This window comes from Protopterus annectens, chromosome 17.part0, assembly GCF_019279795.1.
Source record: "Protopterus annectens isolate FY-2018-M chromosome 17.part0, PAN1.0, whole genome shotgun sequence".
NCBI classification, from domain to species: Eukaryota; Metazoa; Chordata; order Ceratodontiformes; family Protopteridae; genus Protopterus; species Protopterus annectens.
In genome coordinates this window covers 332,030,907-332,050,856 of record NC_056751.1, presented here as the reverse complement: position 1 = coordinate 332,050,856, position 19,950 = coordinate 332,030,907, and the positions used below count along the sequence as shown (strand labels likewise).

Genomic DNA, 19,950 nt, shown 5'->3' with positions numbered 1-19,950 from the left:
TTGCTCTGAAGCTTTGGGAGCTGGTTGGTCGTTATATCCTTGGCAGGACATAACCCACATAGCCAAGGCTACTGCAATAGTGATAAATATGAAGAACATCCAAGTACAATAGGCAACAGTGGAATGGCATGATTTATGGCAGTAACTTTTGCACCCCAAGCAAACTTCAGAGACGTCTTCCACAAGTAGACACCAACTGAAGGTGTGATGGAAGAGAGGGTTACTTGGGAACAAGTTTTACAGAAATACAGCAAGGTAGCAGATTTTAGAAATTCCCTACATGGCACTTTTATCAGAAATGCTGGGAAAGCAAAATATTTTAAGAACTTTTTTTTTTAGCTGGGATACAGAAACCAAACTGCTCAAACACAGCAAGGTCCTACTGAAGTTTAATGCTGTTGGATGCCAAAAAAGAAATTACTTAAAAAATGAAAACCAAAAACCCAACCATATGTAAATTACTGAACGTTGTAAAAGAACAGAACTTGATGTGGGATCTTTAGAAAAGGGAAGTCTGCACATAATAAAATGGAATCTAGGGGAGTACACACAGAATAAATGTTCAGGGTGAGAAGTGCAATTTCAAGGAAGTCACTTGAACAATATTATGACATACTGTCTCATACATTACACAGTGAATAGCAAAGTTTTTCAGAATACATTTTCTCTTGACTGAATGTGTACTTATGTCACCATGCAATGTGTGAGGTTAGAGACATAAAAGTGTACGGATATCTTTTTCATATGCTGTGGTATTCATAACATGAGGGAGTCTGCTGTCAGCTGACCTGTACGTCCAGCTAGTATACATAAGTCTAGTGCTACTGCGAGGTACATGCAACATTGCACAGAAGCAGAATGTACTGTGATTAGATGTCAGCTAGGAAGGGGCAAGTGCCAAAGTGGAAGGCAATGCCACATAAGGACTCTCACGACCTTTATTTTGCTGAGGGCCTGACCATACTACCTGCTCTATTTGCAAGGCTTTTGTCCCCAAGACCCTGCTTAGTTGGCTAGGTTCTCTACATTTTTACCTCAGTGCCTAAAACATCTAGCGTTTGATATGAAAGTTACGTTGGGCCCTTCAAGCAAGACCCAAGCTGAGGTGGCCAAGAAATATAGGCCCAATTTTCCCACTGCTCCCTCTGTTTGGGATGCATCTCCCAAGGCCAATGCTGACCTGGAGACCGTTCAAATTGGTAGGCACATTAATGGGTACCAGTGTGGAGGGCGTGAAGGACCTTACTAGCATGTAAAAATCGGGGGGAAACGCAGGTGTCAGACTGATGTAGGGGGAACCACGGTTCATTGCGACCGAAGGCCGATGTGGCATTACTCAAGTCATTGTGCAAGAGGATGTTCCAACACTGTATAGTGTAGGCCAACATCAGGCCCATCCACCTTCCAAAAAATGGAAGTCCCTAAAAAGAAAAGAAAAATAAAGTTTCTCCTGTTCCACAGAAACAACCACTGCATTGGCAGGCCTTTTCCCGATGCCTATTCAACACCTTTATGGCTACGAGACAGTTCTCTGCTCTCTCCCTGCTTTCTCCCTCTAGTCCTCCCACTACTCCACGAAACAGGAGTTCAGGAGTTTTCCTCAGACGAGGAACCCAAAGGACTAATCTTTGGCTTATTTAGCCCAAATCTCATCTCCTTTGGGTAATGCCTTCACAGAAGAACCTAACTGCACTCTTTCCCCTGGGGAGGATATTCCATTTGGGTAAACCATTCTTAAGATAGAGTTTTCCAAATGGGACTGTTGTCAGGTGTCAGACATTCATCCAAAAAATGTACCATGACCTACTGCAGATGGACCCCCCTTCCCCATCTGCCTTACCTCCAGTTCTGCCAGCCTTCCTGGATGCCTGTGCTGCAGCTTCAAAAGTGTCAGAATCTCAACCTCCTGTCTTCGAAAGACCAGATTTTATAAAGTGCCGAAGGATTCCAAATACCTGTTGAAATGTCCCTCTTCAGACCGCGCTACGATTTCAGTATCTGCAGACAAGGCCCCCAAGATGCTACATTCCACTTACCGGTTCCCCTCAGATAAAGGAAGCAAAGTCATGGAGAGAATAGGAAAACAGGTATATATACTTGAGCTACTCTGGCTTCCAGGGCCATTACCAAACCCATATGGCCAAATATTACTTGGCCCTTCTCTCAGATGCTGATAAACTACTCTGAGCTTCCAGACTTGCTCACTAAGGCCAATCTCTTCTCCATCCTTAACTCCTCAGCTCAGATTACCCAGCATTCCATAAAGTGTAGCTATGATGCCATGGGGTATCAGCTAGAGTGGCTGCATCTGGGTCAGTCCTGACGATGTACCCTTGCCTCGGACTCTAACCTTTGCCTGATGACATTAAGGCAAAAAATTATGGATGCCCCCTAACAAAGCATTATGTGGAACCTCTGCTGCAGAACTCTGTCTCTACAGGAGAGGGGCAAGGAGCTGCAAGACCTGAAACATTGTTTCTCCAGTGCCCAGTTTTCGGAGGAACTATCCAACCAAGACCACCGTAAGAAAGAGTGTCTACCAGGCCCCAATCTTCCAAAGGTAAGAGGGATGTTGGGAAACAATTTTCCTCTAAATCTACCTCCTCTACTCCCACACCTCTCTCTCGGTTGCTGCTTGGAAACAGAACTCAGAAGTTCTATCCATCACCCTGCAAGGATACTTCATGGTGTTCATAGGTAGGTACTAGGCTATTGGCCCTGGGGCCTATACAAGCCCAGCCAAAATGGTACCCTGACTTTTGCCACCCAAGAAAATTATTTTCCTGTGCCACTGTTGAGCAGAGCCACAGAGGTGATCCCCGGGGTGAATTTCCCCATTTCCCATCCAATCAAGATTTTTCTCGAGTGCTATTGTGGTGACAAGGTTTAGGTCCCTAGAGCGTGTAGCTCGAAGGGATTGGATTTCTTTAAGTGGAGCATGTCCAACAGCTCTGGGTTTGACATAGCTTTGTATGTTAGGCAGGGATAACCTCCGAGTAGGCGATATGCGACAGAGTAAAGCTGGAGTTTGAGACTGTCTACGTAGGGCATCTGTTTGAGGACAATAATCCTCTTTGCGAGGTATTTCTGCGGCCTTTCCAGTTGGAAATGTCTTGTGAGGTACATACCAAAAGGGGCGCTGTACTCTACAATGAGGGATGAGTAGAGTGGAACAACGACCTCTTTTTCTGGATGAGAAACCTTTGGTGATGAGGTGTGCCACGCAGAAGGCTTTCCTGACTACTGTGGCGATGTGAATATCAAAGGAGAGTACTGTCCACCTGTATCCCAAGGTCTCTTAGCACACTTTCAGTGTTAAGTATACTACCGCCTATGCTGTAGTTCATGGGTACAGAGTTTTTACCAAAGGGGATGACAATGCACTTTTTTTTGGCATTGAACTTGAGGCCATGGCTTTGACACCAGGCATCTGTCTCAGTGAGGCCCCTTTGTAGGATGTCCACATTGTTAGGAGTTTCGATTATGGCTCCTAGTTTGCAGTAATCTGCAAACTTAGCCAAATACCTTCCGTGTTAGCCTATCAAAGAAGTAGATAGCAAACAGGAGAGGACCCAGGACTGAACAATGTGGTACTCCCACTTGTCACTGGTCTGAAGTCGGATTTGGAGTCTGCTACCTTCACAGTGTGGGCTCAGTCAGTGAGCCAGTTGGCAACCCATCTTGTGACAGGAATTTATACCTAGTTTAGAGAGTTTATCTATAATTCCAGAGTGGGGGATGGTGTCAAAAGCCTTGGCAAGATCTAGATAGGCTGTGTGAACCACCTTACCCTTTTCTACGGCTTTGGTGACTGCTTCAAAGAAGTCTATCAGGTTTAGATGATCTGCCTTTTACAAACCCGAACTGGGTGGGGTCCAGAGTTTGAAGATTACCAATGTCTTTGTTCACAAGTTCCATGATGATACGTTCCATGGTCTTGCAGACCAGGCTAGTCAGGCTAATGGGGCGGTAGTTCCCAGGGTCCGTGGTGGCTTCCCCCTTGTGGAGTGGGATAACAGTCGCTGTGCACCATTCAGCAGGCACAAAGCCTGAGGTGAAGCTATGATTGAACATGGTACTTGGGTGGGGTGCCAGTTCGTTCTGTAGTTTGTGTAGAATGCATCCTGGGATGTTGTCTGGTCCCATGGATGCTGTGTTCTTGGCTTTGGAGAGTGTGTTTTTCTTTTTATCTGTGCAGCCGTGATTACAGGAACTGTGCATTCTTCTGGTATAGAGATGGGCTCTTTAGGGGGTGAGAGGGGATAAAGTTAGCATGGAACCTGCCAGGATGTTGGCAATATCAGTTGGGTCTGTATATTTAGTGCCACTGTGCTGTAACTCAGCAGATCTGAATGTTGATATTGAGATTGACAAAGCTATAGAATGCCTTGTGGTTTTCTTTAGAAATCAGTGGCGATTTTGTTTCCGTAACTAGCTTTGTAGGATTTTATCAGGGATCGGAGCTTCTTACTGAGGCTGACCAGAGAGCTCCTCCACACATGGGATTTTACTCTTGCAACAGTTTTTTCCTTCTGTTGTACAGTTTGTTTATGACAGGGGACCACAAGATTGGCTCCCCCCCCCCCTTTTTTTTTTTTTTTTTTTTTTTGGAGGATAGCGTCTTGGTTCCGTTTCGGATAGCACAATCCATGCACTCATGTAAGTGCTTATCAAGTGCAACTGTAGGATTCAGTAGTCTTAACTGTATTGTCGATCTGCATTGGTGTCATGAAGTTCACCACTTCTGTCTTAAGAAGCATGAAGTTGTCTTTGGAGTAATTTTTTTACCATGGTTTCCTTAATGGGGGTGGGGGCAGGATGCGGATATCTAGGGCAATTAGCTTATGGTCGGATTGGACCAATGAGGCGTTGACTTCAGGTGTGGATCACTGATCACTCATGCTGGTAATGACTAGGATCTAGGATATTGTTGCCCCTGGTGAGGGTGTGGATAAGTAGATCCAGGGCATTGGAGTTTATGAATTCCAGAAAGCGTTGAGCGAAGGAGTTGGTACAGGAGTAGTTTTCCCAGTTAATGGTGGGGTAGTTGAAATCGCCCATTATTAGGGTGTTTGGTTGAACCCTAATATTTTCCAGTACATCAAGAAAAGAGGAGTGGGAATCCTGGGACATAGGGGATCTGTAGCAAGCTACAATTTGGATTGCAGTTTTGCCCAGTTAGTTGCACTTGGATGACCTTGGCTGCATTATGCTGAGCAACTAGCCTGGAGGTGTGGCTATCCTTAAAGAATATGGACACACCCCCGCCTTTGGTGTTCCGGTCCAGGTTACATGGCCGAAAAGTGTGGTATGAGTTCGTCTGGTAGTGCAGGGATGCTCTATGGAGCCTTGAACCAGGTCTCAGTCACTGCAAAGATATTTATGTTCTCCATTTTAAGGAGTGCCTCGAGAGAGTGCGTTTCGAGATTTAGGCTTCTAGCATAGAGTAGAATCACACTCAGTTTTTGCTAGCCTGTTCCTGTTACGGTGGTGAATTTGTCATTTGAACCTTGCCTAAAAAAAGGCACTATAAGGGTGGCAACAACCTTAGCCAGTATCTGGAATCCCAGGGGTGACCGGTGCAGGCCATCTCTGGCAAAGAATCGTGGTATGTCGACCATGTCATCCCAGGCAGACAGATACTGGATCCCTTTAGAAGGGCACCAGAAGCTTAGCCAATTGTTAAAGTCTATCATTTTGTCCTTGTACTGTGGCATCATTCTGGGTGATGGCAGAATGCTACTCAGGGCTAGGGTCATACCTGCCTGGACTACAAGATTGGAGAGCTCTTCCATGTCTCTTTTCATGTAGTCCAGGGAGGTACGTCTCAGCTAGTTCACACCAACACGGACAAGGACATAACATTTGTACTTGTTGGAGTGACCCAAGTGCATGGGTTATGTGGCGGATCTTGACACCAGACAGGCAGCTGACAGTAACCTTCTCCTTGTTTAGCCTGGTGAGTGGGACATCAGTGTGCCTGACTACAGAGTTACCTATGACTAGTGTGTTGGGTACGTTGTTTTGCCTTATTGGCTGTGGTTGAGTGGCACACAGAGTCTGCGGGCTGTGTGTCATTTAGGTTGTGTTGGGGGGTGGGGAGGTTGCTTACATTTCTGCTTTGGAGGTCTCTGTTGCTTGAGCAGATTATTATGGAGAGCCTCCGCGAAAGTTTTTGTTTCTGTGTGTGGATTTTGGTGGTGTAGACTTGGTGAGACTATGTGATGAGCGTGGTGTGGTGCAAGTGTTTACCTTCTCCTCTTGACTGTCAAGTTTAATCTTGATTGGAAAGAGCTTTACCTCTAGTTTGGCTAGATAAGTGCATCTCTCACAGGATGTAGTGTTGGGTGGTAGGAGGAGTTGTCTGTGTACATGAGACAATTTCTACATTGCCCCAAGATGCCCAGATTCATCAGATAGACAGGAGGGAACACTGGGAGCTGACCCTTGGACATGCCTGCATAAAAAACTATTTTCCTCTAGATAAGTGAGGAGAGTGAGTACAAGAGCTGTTTTTCTCTTAACAAGTGAAGAAAGTACGTACCAAAACTCCTCCCCCCTTCAGGGGTATTTCACAACCTTCAAAAGTGGAACTCTTTCCCAAAGTCATTTCCAACCTCCTTTATCAAGGTACCATTCAGGCAGTGCAGCCCTCCCAAGTAGGAAAAAGGTTCTACTTCAGCATGTCCCAGATACGGAGGAAGGACGGTCTCTAGAGACCCATTTTTAGACCTATCCCATCCAAAAGCATACCTGAAGGTTCCCACCTTTCGCACGTTAACCCTACCCACCCTTCTTACTCTCATCCTTCCTCAGCCCTTTATGGTGTCGCTGGACATCAAGGATTCTTCATATTCCCATTCACCTTTGGTTCAGGAAGTTTCTTCACTTTGCTATAGTTCTCTCACATTTTCAATTCTGTGCCTTGCCCTTTGGATTGTTTACAGTCCTGGAGGGTCTTCACAAAATGCTTAGCTCTTGTTACAGCCTTCCGCAGGCTACAGGGTATATAGATCTTTCCATATCTAGACAACCTTCAGGAAAACCTCCCCTTCACAGGGTCACTGTTGATGGGTCTAAGATTCACAATTACCAAAAATTGACTTAGATCTTCCCAAGACCGTATCTTCTTCAGCTGCATGATCCAGACAGGAAGCTGGCTTCCTTACCTCCAGAAAAGGTCCTGTCCCTTGCCTCCTACTTCCTGGCAGTCCCAGACTGGAGAAGCCAAAGAGTCTTTGAAGTATCTTCACCTCCCGGGGTTCTTGACATGCACTATTCCCATGCTTCCTCTAGCCAAGTTAAACATTAGGAAATTCCAGTGGTTCTGGAGAACAGTATGCATACACCACTCCCATCGTCTGGGGTTTGTTACCCCACTCTCGCCTTGCCTGAAAAAAGGAGTTTAACTGGTGGATCCAACAGGTTTCAAAGAATCCAGGCTTACCCTTGCAACCACCTCTTCCCAATCAGCAGCTTTGCATGGATGCTTCAGACATGGGATGGGGAGCAACCCTGGACTCATGGAAGGTCAGAGAGATCTGGTCTGCAGCCCAGAAAAGGGAGTATACCAACAAAGATGAGGGCCCCAATTTTCATTCTACAAATCTTCAAACCTTTGAGGGGTTTTAAGACAGTTTACAGACAATACCACAGCCCTCTGGTATGTCAAACGGGTCCTACCTCCTGTGCAGACTGGCTTTACAGGGCCTGGAGTTAACTGTCTAGATTCAGCTTCCCCCTCCAGGCAGTTTACATACTCTTGACCCAGAATGTTGTGGCAGACATTGAGCAGGTCCATGACTCAGTCCCACGAGTGATGTTGCACAGGGATGTGTTTCTAGACATGATCATTAGGGTATACCTCAGGTAGATTTGTCTGCCCTACGAACAACTTCCCAAGTTGTGCCAGGGTTCCAGACCCCTTGGCATGGAAGATGGATGCCCTCTTCCTTCGAAGGGGATGTTCCAATATGCATTCCACCCTTACCATTTCTCCAAAACATCCTGCTAAAAATCCAACAAGAGAACCAAAAATCTTGCTGGCGACTCCCCTTTAGCAAAGATAGCATTGGTTCCCCATTCTGCACTCAGCCAAGGTCAACCACCGTCAACCACCACAAGTTACCCCACAGAATGGACCTAATTCACAGGACAAGGGAACTTAAGTGCACCCACAGATGTCAACTCTACAACTGACCTTGTGGCGGATTTTGATTTCCTTCAAACATCTTTTTTCTGAGGACAAGCAACAAGTTCTGCAGGAGGCCAGAAAACCCACTAATAGGAAACCCTAGGTTTTCAAATGGAAAAGATTTTCCATCTGCCGTCTTAAAAGGCTTTACAATCGCTGCTAATGGATGTTCCAGTGGTTCTATTCTACCTGTGTGAATTACTGAAGAGTGGAATGTTATACTCCTCAGTAAAAGTTCCTCTCTCTGCATGTCTATCTATGACTCCCCTTTAGATTCCACGTTGAAAATTTAACTTTTCTTAAAGGGCATCCTCACACCAGACCAAGGAAACCAGTTCCCCCTTCTCAGGATCTCAACTTTTAGAAAAAAAAAAAAAAAAAACAAAATTAACCTGGCCCCTTCCAAGCCAGCAAGTTCTGCTTCTCTGCAACAGTACACCTACAAAAACAGTCCTTCTCATGGCCACTATGTCTGCAAGAAGGGTGTCAGAATTACAGGCTTGGAGGTCTATTCACAATTTTTCACAGGAATATAGTGTTTCTTCATGCACCAACAACTCATTTACCACCTTGGGCATAAAAAGGAGGGATCAGAAGTCCATCAATCTTCCAACCTTTTTCTCCTTCTCCCGAATCCTCTAGAGAGAGATCTTCACACACTTTAGATGTGCACAGACAACTCAAATATTACTTGGATAAAACCAAACCAATTCTGAAATTGGACTGCCTGTCTTCTATCACCCAAGGGGCCTTGGGCCAGCCTGTTTCCAAGCAGACCATTTCCACTTGGATTTCCAAAACCATTTCCTTCCATGTGTCTCACGGGAAGAAATTCCCCTATTGGGACACATTCCACCAGAGCTGCGTCTTCCTCTGATGCCTTCTTTCAAGGCTTGGACACCTGTTCTACCCTGGAAACTGATACCTGGTCTTCTGTTCATACCTTCACAAACACCAAGTTAGATGACATTTCCATGCCCGGAGCTGGTTCTGCCAGGGCTATTCTGCATGGGTTTGTGCAGAAAGTTTCTACTCATCCGTCCAATTCTTCTGCATGAGCTTTGGTACTCTCCCTCATGTTATGAATACTACAGCATATGAATAGAAGGACATAGAATAGTTGAGTAAAGTCCATAGATGTCCTTCTCTTCTACATGCTGCAGTTATTACCCCCCAGAGTTTGACTTCTGGTGGTGTGTTTTCTTCTCCTAGGGCCAGGCTGGTGCTTTTCTGTGGCATTCAGTTCCGAGATCTGGTACGTGCTGTCAGCTTTACACCAGACATCACTTTATAACAGACTTATGTTCCGCATGTGTGTGCTGTTGCGCGTACCTCACAGTAGCACAAGACTTCTGTATACTGGCCAGACATACAACTCAGCCAGCAGACTCCCTCATGTTATGAATATCGCAGCATATAGGAGAAAGACATCTATGGTTGTGGTAAGATTTTACACAGCTATTCTGACCCAGTTTCTATTTAATTCAGTTCAAAACAATTCTTAACCTCAGAAGTACTAACAAGATTTAGAGTAGAAGAATACACCCTTTTAAGTAATAAAAAGGATCACAAGGCTGCTGTTCCACCAAAACACTTCAAGGATGCACTTCCTAAGATCTTCCATATGCAGACCCTGAACTGAGTCACTAAAATTAAGGTATCCAGCTTGAAACATCAAGCACTTTGTGCAACAGTAAAAACACAGAAATTGCTTTCCACAGACGTACTACAATGCAAATGAAGCCTTTAGGACCACCAATGTCTAAACTCTAAAGAGGGGAGGAAAAAGCCAAACTTCCTGCTTAAATAGAAAAATGATTTGTAACTTCTCACTAGCAAGAACCCCCCCCCCCAACAAAACTAAATGAAACAGTCTGTATACACATTAAATAACACACCAGCCATGAAATGTTCTCCTCCAAGATGCTGCGCTTAACTTACCCAGCTGAAGTTTCCAACGTAGACGGCTGCCTTCTTATTCCGCAATCCACTGTAGGTGTACAGAATGGCAGGCTGACTGCTGTCCTTGTTGCATCCACTTCCACCCTTTGCAGAAGGATCATTGGAGCCAGATTTTGAACTTCCCTTCACTGCCAGTACATCATCATACAAGTCTACTGGCTCACTGGTCCCAAGCTCAGATTCCTAAGACATATTCAAATATTAGTATTATTACAAAGAAAAATCAGTATTGAAATGCTTGGTCAGCACTACATTCGCAGCAAACAATTTATACAACCCACAACATTCATGCACAAAAGCAATTAACCCATGACTACAATACCCATGTTTAAGTCTGGCTGTTATAAACATACAGCTATGAATGTGAACTCCCACAAAAAAATAAAAAAGCTTAAAATGATCAACAAAACCCCAACTGCGTAACATTCTATAGTCCAGTTTGCAGGTTATTGCTGAACCCAGGGCTGTGTTAAGCTTGTGTTGCCCATACCTTACATGGATAGAAGGAAGTTTCTCTGTTCACCTGTGAGAGAGGGAAGCTTTGAGCAGCCAATCCGTCTCTGAAGGAGTGGTTTTGGCCCAGAAGTTGATAATTGGCCATTTTGGGCCAATTTCTATCCCTTTCATTTCCCTGCTAAAAAAAAAAAAAAAAAAACAACACACACAACACACTGCGCAGTTTTTGCGCTTATATTCCACTCAGCAAGTGTCTTCCAGGTGTTCTGCAGAGTCTACAGCAGCAGAGAGACAAGAGTGACTTTGGAGTCATTCTTGCTGTCTTAACTAATTCTGCCTAAAACGCCAGTTTTTTTTTTTTTAGTGAATCTGTGATTTAAAGTTTGTTATTGCTACATATTGTACTTATTTGCTGCCTGCATTTGAATAGTCATTTGTGTGTTTAAGTAATCTGTTTAAACTGTTGTAGGCTACACACTACAGTGCGATAACACTTTTCTGTGCATTTAAAGTGTTGTTTTGACCATCTCTAGTATAGTCCAGTCAGGTTACTGCCGATTCCAGGGCTGAGTTACAAGTTTGTGTTGCCCATACCTTACTTGGATAGAAGGAAGTTTCTCTGTTCACCTGTGAGATAGGGGAGCTTTGAGCAGCCTGCCCTGGAGGAGTGGTTTTAGCCCAGACGTTAGTAGTTTATCGGCCATTTTGGGCTAATTTCTCTCTCTCTCACTTCCCTGCTATAAAAACCACATCTGTGTGGTTCTGCACACCAGGCAGCTCCATTTAGCTAGAGTTAAACTATTCTTGGGTCCACGAAGTCTACTCTTTAATTTTTCCCTTGGAACTAGACAAGCCTTCAACTTCAGCACTCGAACCATTCATTTCACAGTCAAACACTTGCTTAAAACTCACAGCAAGCACTAGACCCCCCTATACTGTCCAGAAGGACAAGGCTCTCCATTTGTCTCCACAAGCCAATCAGAAAAACAGCTTAATCAGGTACGTCCAAAAGGCAGTTTCAGGTGTACTCTCCACTCCTGGCATTTTGAGCCAATGTTACAACTGCCTCATGTACACAGACAACCCTTCTCCTCCTACCACCAAACACTAATATATGCAAGAGATGCAATTATACAGCCAAAACTTGAGGTAAAGCTCTCTCAACCAGACTGGAACTGAAAGTCAAAAGGAGAAGGGCAATGCTTGCAAAACACCACCAGTCTCACATAGACCTAATGAACCAACACTGGCAAACACCACACATGAAGACATACACGGAGGCTCTAAATAAAAATCTGCAAAAGCAACAGATACCTTCAAAGCAGACCATCCAAGCCACCTCCACACCCCATCACCAACCATGAAACACATACTTCACATAATCAGTGTGCCACGCAATCACAGCCCCCAACACAAAACATACCCAACACACTAGTAATAGGAGACTCTATAGTCAGACACACTGATGTCCCACTAACTAGGCTGGACAAGGAGAAGGTTACAGTTAGCTGCCTGTCTGGTGCCAGGATCCACCACATAACAAAAGCACTCCGGTCACTCCAGAAGTACAAATATGACTGTCGTCGTTGTGAATGACCAAAGACGTACCACCCTGGACTACATGAAAAGAGAGACATGGAAGAGCTCTCTGATCATGTAGGCCAGGCTGGTATGACCCTGACTAGCATCCTGCCCTCACCAAGAAGGATGCCACAGTATAAATAAAAAATTATCAATTTCAACAATTGGCTAAGTTTCTGGTGTCAAAGGGGATCCAGTATCTGTCCACCTGGGATGACATGCTTGACAAGCCACACTGCTTCGCAAGAGATGGCTTGCACCTGTCACTCTTAGGCTTTCAAATACTGGCCAAGGCTCTTGCCACCCCCATAGTGCCTTTTTTAGGCAAGGCTCAAAAGACAAACCCACCACCATAAATAGCACAAGTAACCAAAAACTGAGGGTAATGCTACTCAATGCCAGAAGTCTAAACCTCAAAATGCAAGCACTCGAGGCACTCATCAGTATGGAGAGTATAGACATCTGTGCAGTAACAGAAACCTGGTTTAAGGCTCCCGAGAGCACCCTAACACTACTAGGCTATAACTCGTACCATACCTTTCGGCCACAGAACTGAAACACAAAAGGAGGGGGTGTATCCATATTCAAGGATACCCACATCTCCAAGTTAGTGGTGCAGCACAATGCGTCAGAGATCATCCGTGTGCAATTTACAACGGGCAAAACTTCAATCCAAATTGTAGCTTGCTACAGATCCACCATGGCCCAGAACCCCCATTCCGCATTTCTGGAGACACTGGAAAATATGAAGGTCCTACCAAACACCCTAATACTGGGTGATTTCAATTACCCAAACAAACTGGGAGAACTACTCAAGTACTAACTCCCTTGCCCAACACTTCCTAGAATTTATAAACTCCAATGCTCTGGATCAACTGGTCAACACCCCCCACCAGAGGGAACATATTGGACCTGGTCACCACCAACACAGGCGACCGGGTGTTCCAAACTGGAGGTCAACCCCTCGCTGGTTAGATCAGACCATAAACTAATCACTCTGGATATCCACATTCCGCCCCCACCCCCAATCAACGAAACCAGTGAAAAACTTTTATACAGCAAACTTCACATTACTTAAGACAGAGGTGGAAAGGTTCACAGCCCCCATGCTAAAGGGCAATGCTGTCCAAGCTGCTGAAACCTTTACAAAGGCACTCTGAGCATATGCAGGAATGCATGGATCGTGCTATCCCCAGTAAAACCAAGACCAACTCCAAGAAAAGGAAACCAGTCTGGTGGACCCCTGCCATAAACAAGCTATACAACACAAGGAGGAAACGAGTACAGGGGAAAAAAAATCCCAAGAAGGAAAAAGATATCCCTGATCAGTATCAGCAAGAAACTATGATCCCTAAAATCATCCAAGGCTAGTTTCGAAAGAAAAATTGCCAATGACTCCAAAGATAACCACAAAGCGTTCTTTAGCTATGTCAAGAACCTAAGTGGAAACTCTCAGATCTGCTCCGAGTCAGTGCAGAATGGCACAAAATACACCGAACCAACTGATATTGCCAACATTCTGGCAGACAGGTTTAGTGCAAACTTCACCCCCCCATCTCACCCCCTAAAGGGCCCATAACCCCCCCATCTCACCCCCTAAAGGGCCCATAACCATACCAGAAGAACGTAGGGCTCAGTCAATCACAGACACACAGGTTAAAACAGCCCTATCCAAAGCCAAAAACACAGCTTCAATGGGACCGGTGTCCCAGGCTGTGTCTTACAAGAGCTCCAAAATGAACCAACCCCTCACCTAAATGCACTGTACAAACTCAGCCCCTCTACAAGCTACGTACCCCACAGAGTGGCGCACAGCAACTGTTATCCTGCTTCACAAAGGTGGAGCCACAACGGACCATGGGAACTATCGCCCTATAAGCCTGACTAGCCTGGTCTGCAAGGCTATGGAAAGCATCATCATGGAACTCATTAACAGAGACATTGGGAACCTCCAAACCTTGGACCTTACCCAGTTTGGCTTTGTTAAGGGCAGATCATGCCTCCTAAACCTGGTGGACTTCTTTGAGACAGTTACCAAGGCATTAGACGAGGGAAAGGAGGTCCACACAGCCTACCTAGACCTCGCAAAGGCTTTCAACACCATTCCCCATTCTAGTATTATAGACAAGCTCACCAGCTTGAACATAAATCCCTATGTCACGAGATGGATTGCCAACTGGCTCATGGATATAACCCCCATGGTGGGAGTTGCAGGCTCTATGTCAGAGACTAAACCGGTTACAAGTGGCACCCTCCCCAAGGATCAGTCCCATCACCCCCCCCCCCAAGGATCAGTCCCATCACCCCTCCTGTTCGGTATATACTTCTCAGAGGTACAGGCAAGCATAGGAGGACTATGGCTGACCAAGTTTGCAGACTACTACAAACTAGGGGCCATAATGGATTCTCTGGATGATACAGACACCCTCCAGACGGGTCTCACTGAGACAGATACCTGGTGTCAAAATCATGGCCTCAAGTTAAATGCCAGAAAGTGCATAATCACCCCCTTTGGAAAAAACAAAGTACCCGCGAGCTACCACATAGTTTGTAGTCCCCTAAATACAGAAAATGTAATAAGGGATCTGGGGACCCAAGTAGATAGCAATCTCTCCTTTGATGATCATATTGCCAAGGTGGTTAGAAAATACTATGTGGCCCACCTAATCACAAAAGGGTTCACATCTAGAAGAAGAGAGGTTAATGTGCCTCTCTGCTCATCACTCATTACACCCATCATAGAATACAACACCCCATATGGGATGTACCTTACAAGATACCTGAAACAGCTGAAAAGACCACAAAAAGTACCTCACCAAGAGGATTACTGGCCTCAAACAGATGCCCTATGCAGCCTGACTCAAGAAACTCCAGCTGTACTCGGTAGCATACCACTTATTCAGAGGCGATCTCTGCCTGACATACAAGGCCATGTCCAACCCAGAATTGATGGGCATGCTCCACCAAAAAAAAAAAAAAAAAAAAAAAAAAAAAAAAAATCAATCCCGGAAAGCCACACGCTCTAGAAATATAAACCTCACCACAATAAATAGGACATGCTGGAGGGATAGATTCTGTCCCAGAGACTCCCCAATGCTTTGGAACAGGATTCCAATATATATCAGGCAGAGCCCCTCACTAAACAAGAGAAACCATGACGGGTGGATGGGAAACAGAAAATTTACCCCGGGGATCACTGTAGTGGTTCTGCTGGAGAGAGGCACAGGGAACTAATCTACGGGGGTGGCGAAAGCCAACACATTCTGGCTAGGCTTACAAAAGCCCTTGGGCAGACAGTCTAGTACTGGCCTATGGAACTTTCATCTCTACCTCATAAATTGATGCATAAAAACCCTACATTTAACAGTCTTCCAATAGCAAGCAATTAAAATGGTAACAAAAACAGAACACATCTGGGATAGCCCCCCTCTCTCTCTCTACAACCCTCCAGAGAGTTAAAAAATTTACAACGAAGACCAACCAATATTCTAAAATGTGGAAGGGGGGAGGGGGGATTACCCCACAACAGCTCAGCATCACACTTTGAAACCTGATCTGCCCGTCTACTTTGAAACCGGATCTGCCCGTCTACTTCATTTCTCAAATTATTTGCCGTAAAAATGAGAACCTTTAAGAGCAAACCAAAAATTAGGCAAACATATGGACATTTTGTGAAAACCTCAAGTTAGAAAATTACACTGACAATGCTACAGACTCAATAACTTGGAAGGGGATTACAGACAGCAATGTACTGTGCAGCCATTTACAAAATGTAGAGCATGCACAGCACATATACAGATTCACCTAGACTACAGAAGCAGACAGAAAAATCATAAGTTCTTACACAGTAATAATTACAAAAAATACATTTCCCACAAGTCATGGATTACTGCTAAAATAACCAACAGTGCCAATCGTACATTTGGGCTGCCAGAACTACTGAGACCAACGTCATAGTTAATGTTCACATCTTGCTACTCTCCCCATGTTTTGAAGTTTCAAGTTTAAATGTCATGGAAGTGCAGGGGCAAAAGGGTAATTGAACAAAGATTGCTCCTTGGAAATACCACACTATTAATGAGCGAGCAAAATGGAATTTATCTACAGCTGTTGACAAGGTAGTTCCGAATGGGCAGGTAGTCCATTTTCAGCAGAGACCCGGGGAGAAAAGCTCCGCATTGACAAATATATTTATCACTTTCAAAAAATGCAGAATCATACATAGAAATAAAATATACAAAAAACAAAATGATACAACAAAACAAATCAAATACATGAATGGCGTAGAGTAGAAAACATTCTAAAGTACAAACATGAAAGAAAAAACATACATTACTTTGAGATGAAAAGAAAACAAGCATTTGGAGTGAGAAGGGTGAAATGAAAGGAAAAAGTATGGGAAAAAGGAATTATCCAGGGGAACTACAGCAGCAGAGCCAATTGCTGTTAAATATTCTTTTACTTTTGTTTTAAAACAAAGAGGAGGTGGTATTTTGTAAACCAGGGGGCAGAGCATTCCAGGACTTAACCGTTTTGTTAGAAAAGAGGGAGTCGCCATGGAATTTATGTCTTGCATCAGAAAGGACTGCTGACTAACTGCTGGAGTTGTTGCCAAAGCTAACAGAGTTACAGGACTGCTAGAACTGGAGCTCACAGACCTCAATTTGCTTGGCAGGCCCCAACAAAAAAAGTCATGCCAGTTCACTTCTAATTTCTTCGTGTCTGTTTCTGGGACCTATGATCTGTACTACATATGAAGGGAAACTGGTCCCTGGACTTACTTGAACTGCAGAAAGCATAGTCAGGAAGACAGACCATCTTCGAAGCATTAATGTGCAGAAAACGCTTGTTACCATCAGGGTCCTTGAACCATTTGCCACAAATAAAAAAGCCTCTCCACCTCTGGGTAGACAGCCAACATGTCAGTCACACTGGACAAAGCAGCAAGCACTCCGACTATGCTGATGAATCAGCCACTGAAGATGCTGATGGTAGCCTCAGAAAGTGTAATGAATGCTGAGCACTCTCAGAATTCTGATTCTGTAGTGCCCACTGAAGTACCCTCATTCTGTATTTCTCAAATGGGACCAAAACGTGTCTCGAAACTGATTCTGGAACCAAAGCTGTTGTTTTGGAAGCAAACAGGAAATCATGCCAAATGGACTGAATGTTGGCACTTCTTGGAAGACTGACTAGAGGCTGGTGTGTGTAGTGGCATTAAGCTGGTTTATGATGGCTCTCCACACTTTAGTTTGCACGGCTCAAATATCCAAGGACCTGAACAGCAGCAATACAAGTATGTATTCATAAAATAATGTAACCATGACCAATTACAATGCTGTACATTTGTAAAGTAGTTTGAACTAATAAATATTCTTAGCATAGGTTAAAAAATTACATACACCAAAAAGTGACACTCCCTCAGGTCATGGCTACATGGGGTCTTTGCACTTACTGCAACACATGAACTACTTCAACCCACACAGTCAAAAGGCTACTGATTTACCAAACAAACCTGGTAACATAAGGATAACGATCCAGGAGACCCCTGAAAATGGCCCTAGCAAAGCCATTCCTAGACCTGGAAAAGCAATCCAGTTTGTAATACTCTGAAAAGTATGTAGAGAGGACCTAGTTGCTGCTTTGAGCTTATCTTCTTTAGTAAAGGACTTGAAACCACTTTAGTTTTAAGAAGGAATTCTACTCAATGTAACACTCTGGAAAAGGAGGTAAAAATTCACCCATTGAGAACTTGCAACTCTTACTCTAGCTATACATGTCAAAGCAACGAGTAGTTTTCTCAAGTCAAGAACCTTAAATCAGCAGGTTCAAAAGTAACTGTCAACACCTCTAGCAAAAAGTTGAGATCCAATGGAGGAGCAACCAGTTTACAAAATATGTGGTGCATCTTTTTAGCAAAGTGGTTTTTGAAAGAATAGGATCATCCATGGGCAGATAAGGCAAACAAAGTCAGTCTCAGGTATTTGAGCAATCAGTGGTACAAAACCCCAGATGGTCTCCTGGTTAATGGTTAAGCACCAACTAGAAAAATTGCTTCTCCTGATCAATAAATGATTTTCTAGTAGCAGGCTTTTTTGCCTCCTTACCTCAGACAAGGTGCCTAAAAAAAAGCATACAGACAATCAGCTGAAGTTAATCGCAACTGGGGTGAATCACCCCCCCCCCGCCAATCAAAATAAAATAAAACAGACAAAAGTGAAAACTATACAATTAGAATAAAAGGTGAATAAAAGAATTACGGAAGTGGGAATGGATACAGCAAAACTGGTGAACAGAAATCAGATATGGTGCAGGCACCAGTGTAGAAAAGAAAGTTATGTGGAGTATAAGGTAAGGGAGAGAAGCAGCGCAGGACAACACCCAGGTTACTGTGGAAAAGATGACCTTCCAGGCCAGAAAAGTAAGTATTCGCCAGTGTAAGGTACAAGGAGTACATTTTTAAAAGGCAAATGGTTTAAGCAAAGACAATTTAGCAAGATAGCAATAAAGGCCAAAATCCATGCAGAAGGTATTGAGTCCAGGGACTTCAGAATGGCTGACCAGCAGTAAAGGAAGCTTCTATAAAGCAGAAACTACATTTAGTAGCCAACAAATTTCAAAGCTCAGACCCATCAGTGCTTTAAAGCAGACTGTCTGCAACTGTACGGCGAATGTAGTCACTGAAAGTGATTTTCCAGTGTTTTCTACTCTTATCTTTGCACCAAAAGCTGACGAACAGCACTTCTACCCATTAGACAGCATTTTCTCAGTGTTTTAACAAGAAAAACACGACACTTTAAAAACGCAATTTCCATAGATTAATGCAACTGAAAAAAACGTAAACTTAACCTTAGTGGTGTCAGTGTAGGAAAAAACATGTGCAGTGTCCATAGACCAATTGGCTCAGCACCACTTGCGCTTGAAGATACCTCATTAAAGTCTATGGATGCAAAATAAGCTACAGTAGTAAATGCTAGATGTGTTTTTAAACCACAGCTCCAATGAAAACTAAAAGTACAGACAGGTGGAAAAAAATGCATGGGCGCACGCGACTCAAATGCCGCAGTTCACCCTAGTCATATATAGACTGCTAACTTTAAATGGGCATGTCAAAAGCACACAACTACATTTCAGTAAGAATTCAGTTTTAAATGCAAATTGTCTCTACTTCTAACTAATTAAAAGGCCAAGGTGGCAGTACAGAACCTTAGGAAACTCTCACAGTAGAGGGTACAAACAGGGTGGGCCCTATATGAATTCTGACCCTCTGGTTAACAGCTGGTGAAACACTGGATGGGACAGAGAGCAAAACGCTTTACTTTAAGTAATCTGACAGGTCTCATTTCACAAAAATCTACTCAGAACAGTTAAGCTTTGGGTTACAAAAAAGAGCACACAGAAAAATTAAGTGAACTTTGACAGGGACTCTTGCCTTCTCTAAAGCTTTGCCAGACATCTCCAAGTAAAATCAACACTTGCAGCTGGACAGATTTTTGGCAGTGTTCAGGAAGGCGCTACACACACACAAAAAAAAAGTGCATCAGCATGTACGGTGTCGAGCAGCTGTACATTACAAATGGTTTAGGCATCAATACATATGGTAAAAAAGGCAAACACACTTCGGAGAATGAGGTTAGTAAATGTTAAGGTATGCACGGTAGTGCTCAGTTTCCTAAATTTATCACAAAAAGAAAGCAAAAAAAAAAAAGTGTCGAAAAGAAAATTGTTTTACAAGACACTGCAGTCTGGATAAAATT

General features: G+C 43.9%; 1 protein-coding gene across 1 annotated transcript in view; it reads right to left on the bottom strand.

Annotated features, from left to right (window-relative positions):
- Positions 1-19,950, bottom strand: part of CPSF7 (cleavage and polyadenylation specific factor 7) — a gene marked incomplete in the record, with an annotated part of 1,291,852 nt that overhangs the window by 1,242,833 nt on the left and 29,069 nt on the right. Inside the window, 1 exon segment of the mRNA XM_044059379.1 lies at positions 10,136-10,339. Coding sequence (XP_043915314.1) covers positions 10,136-10,339 — 204 coding nt within the window.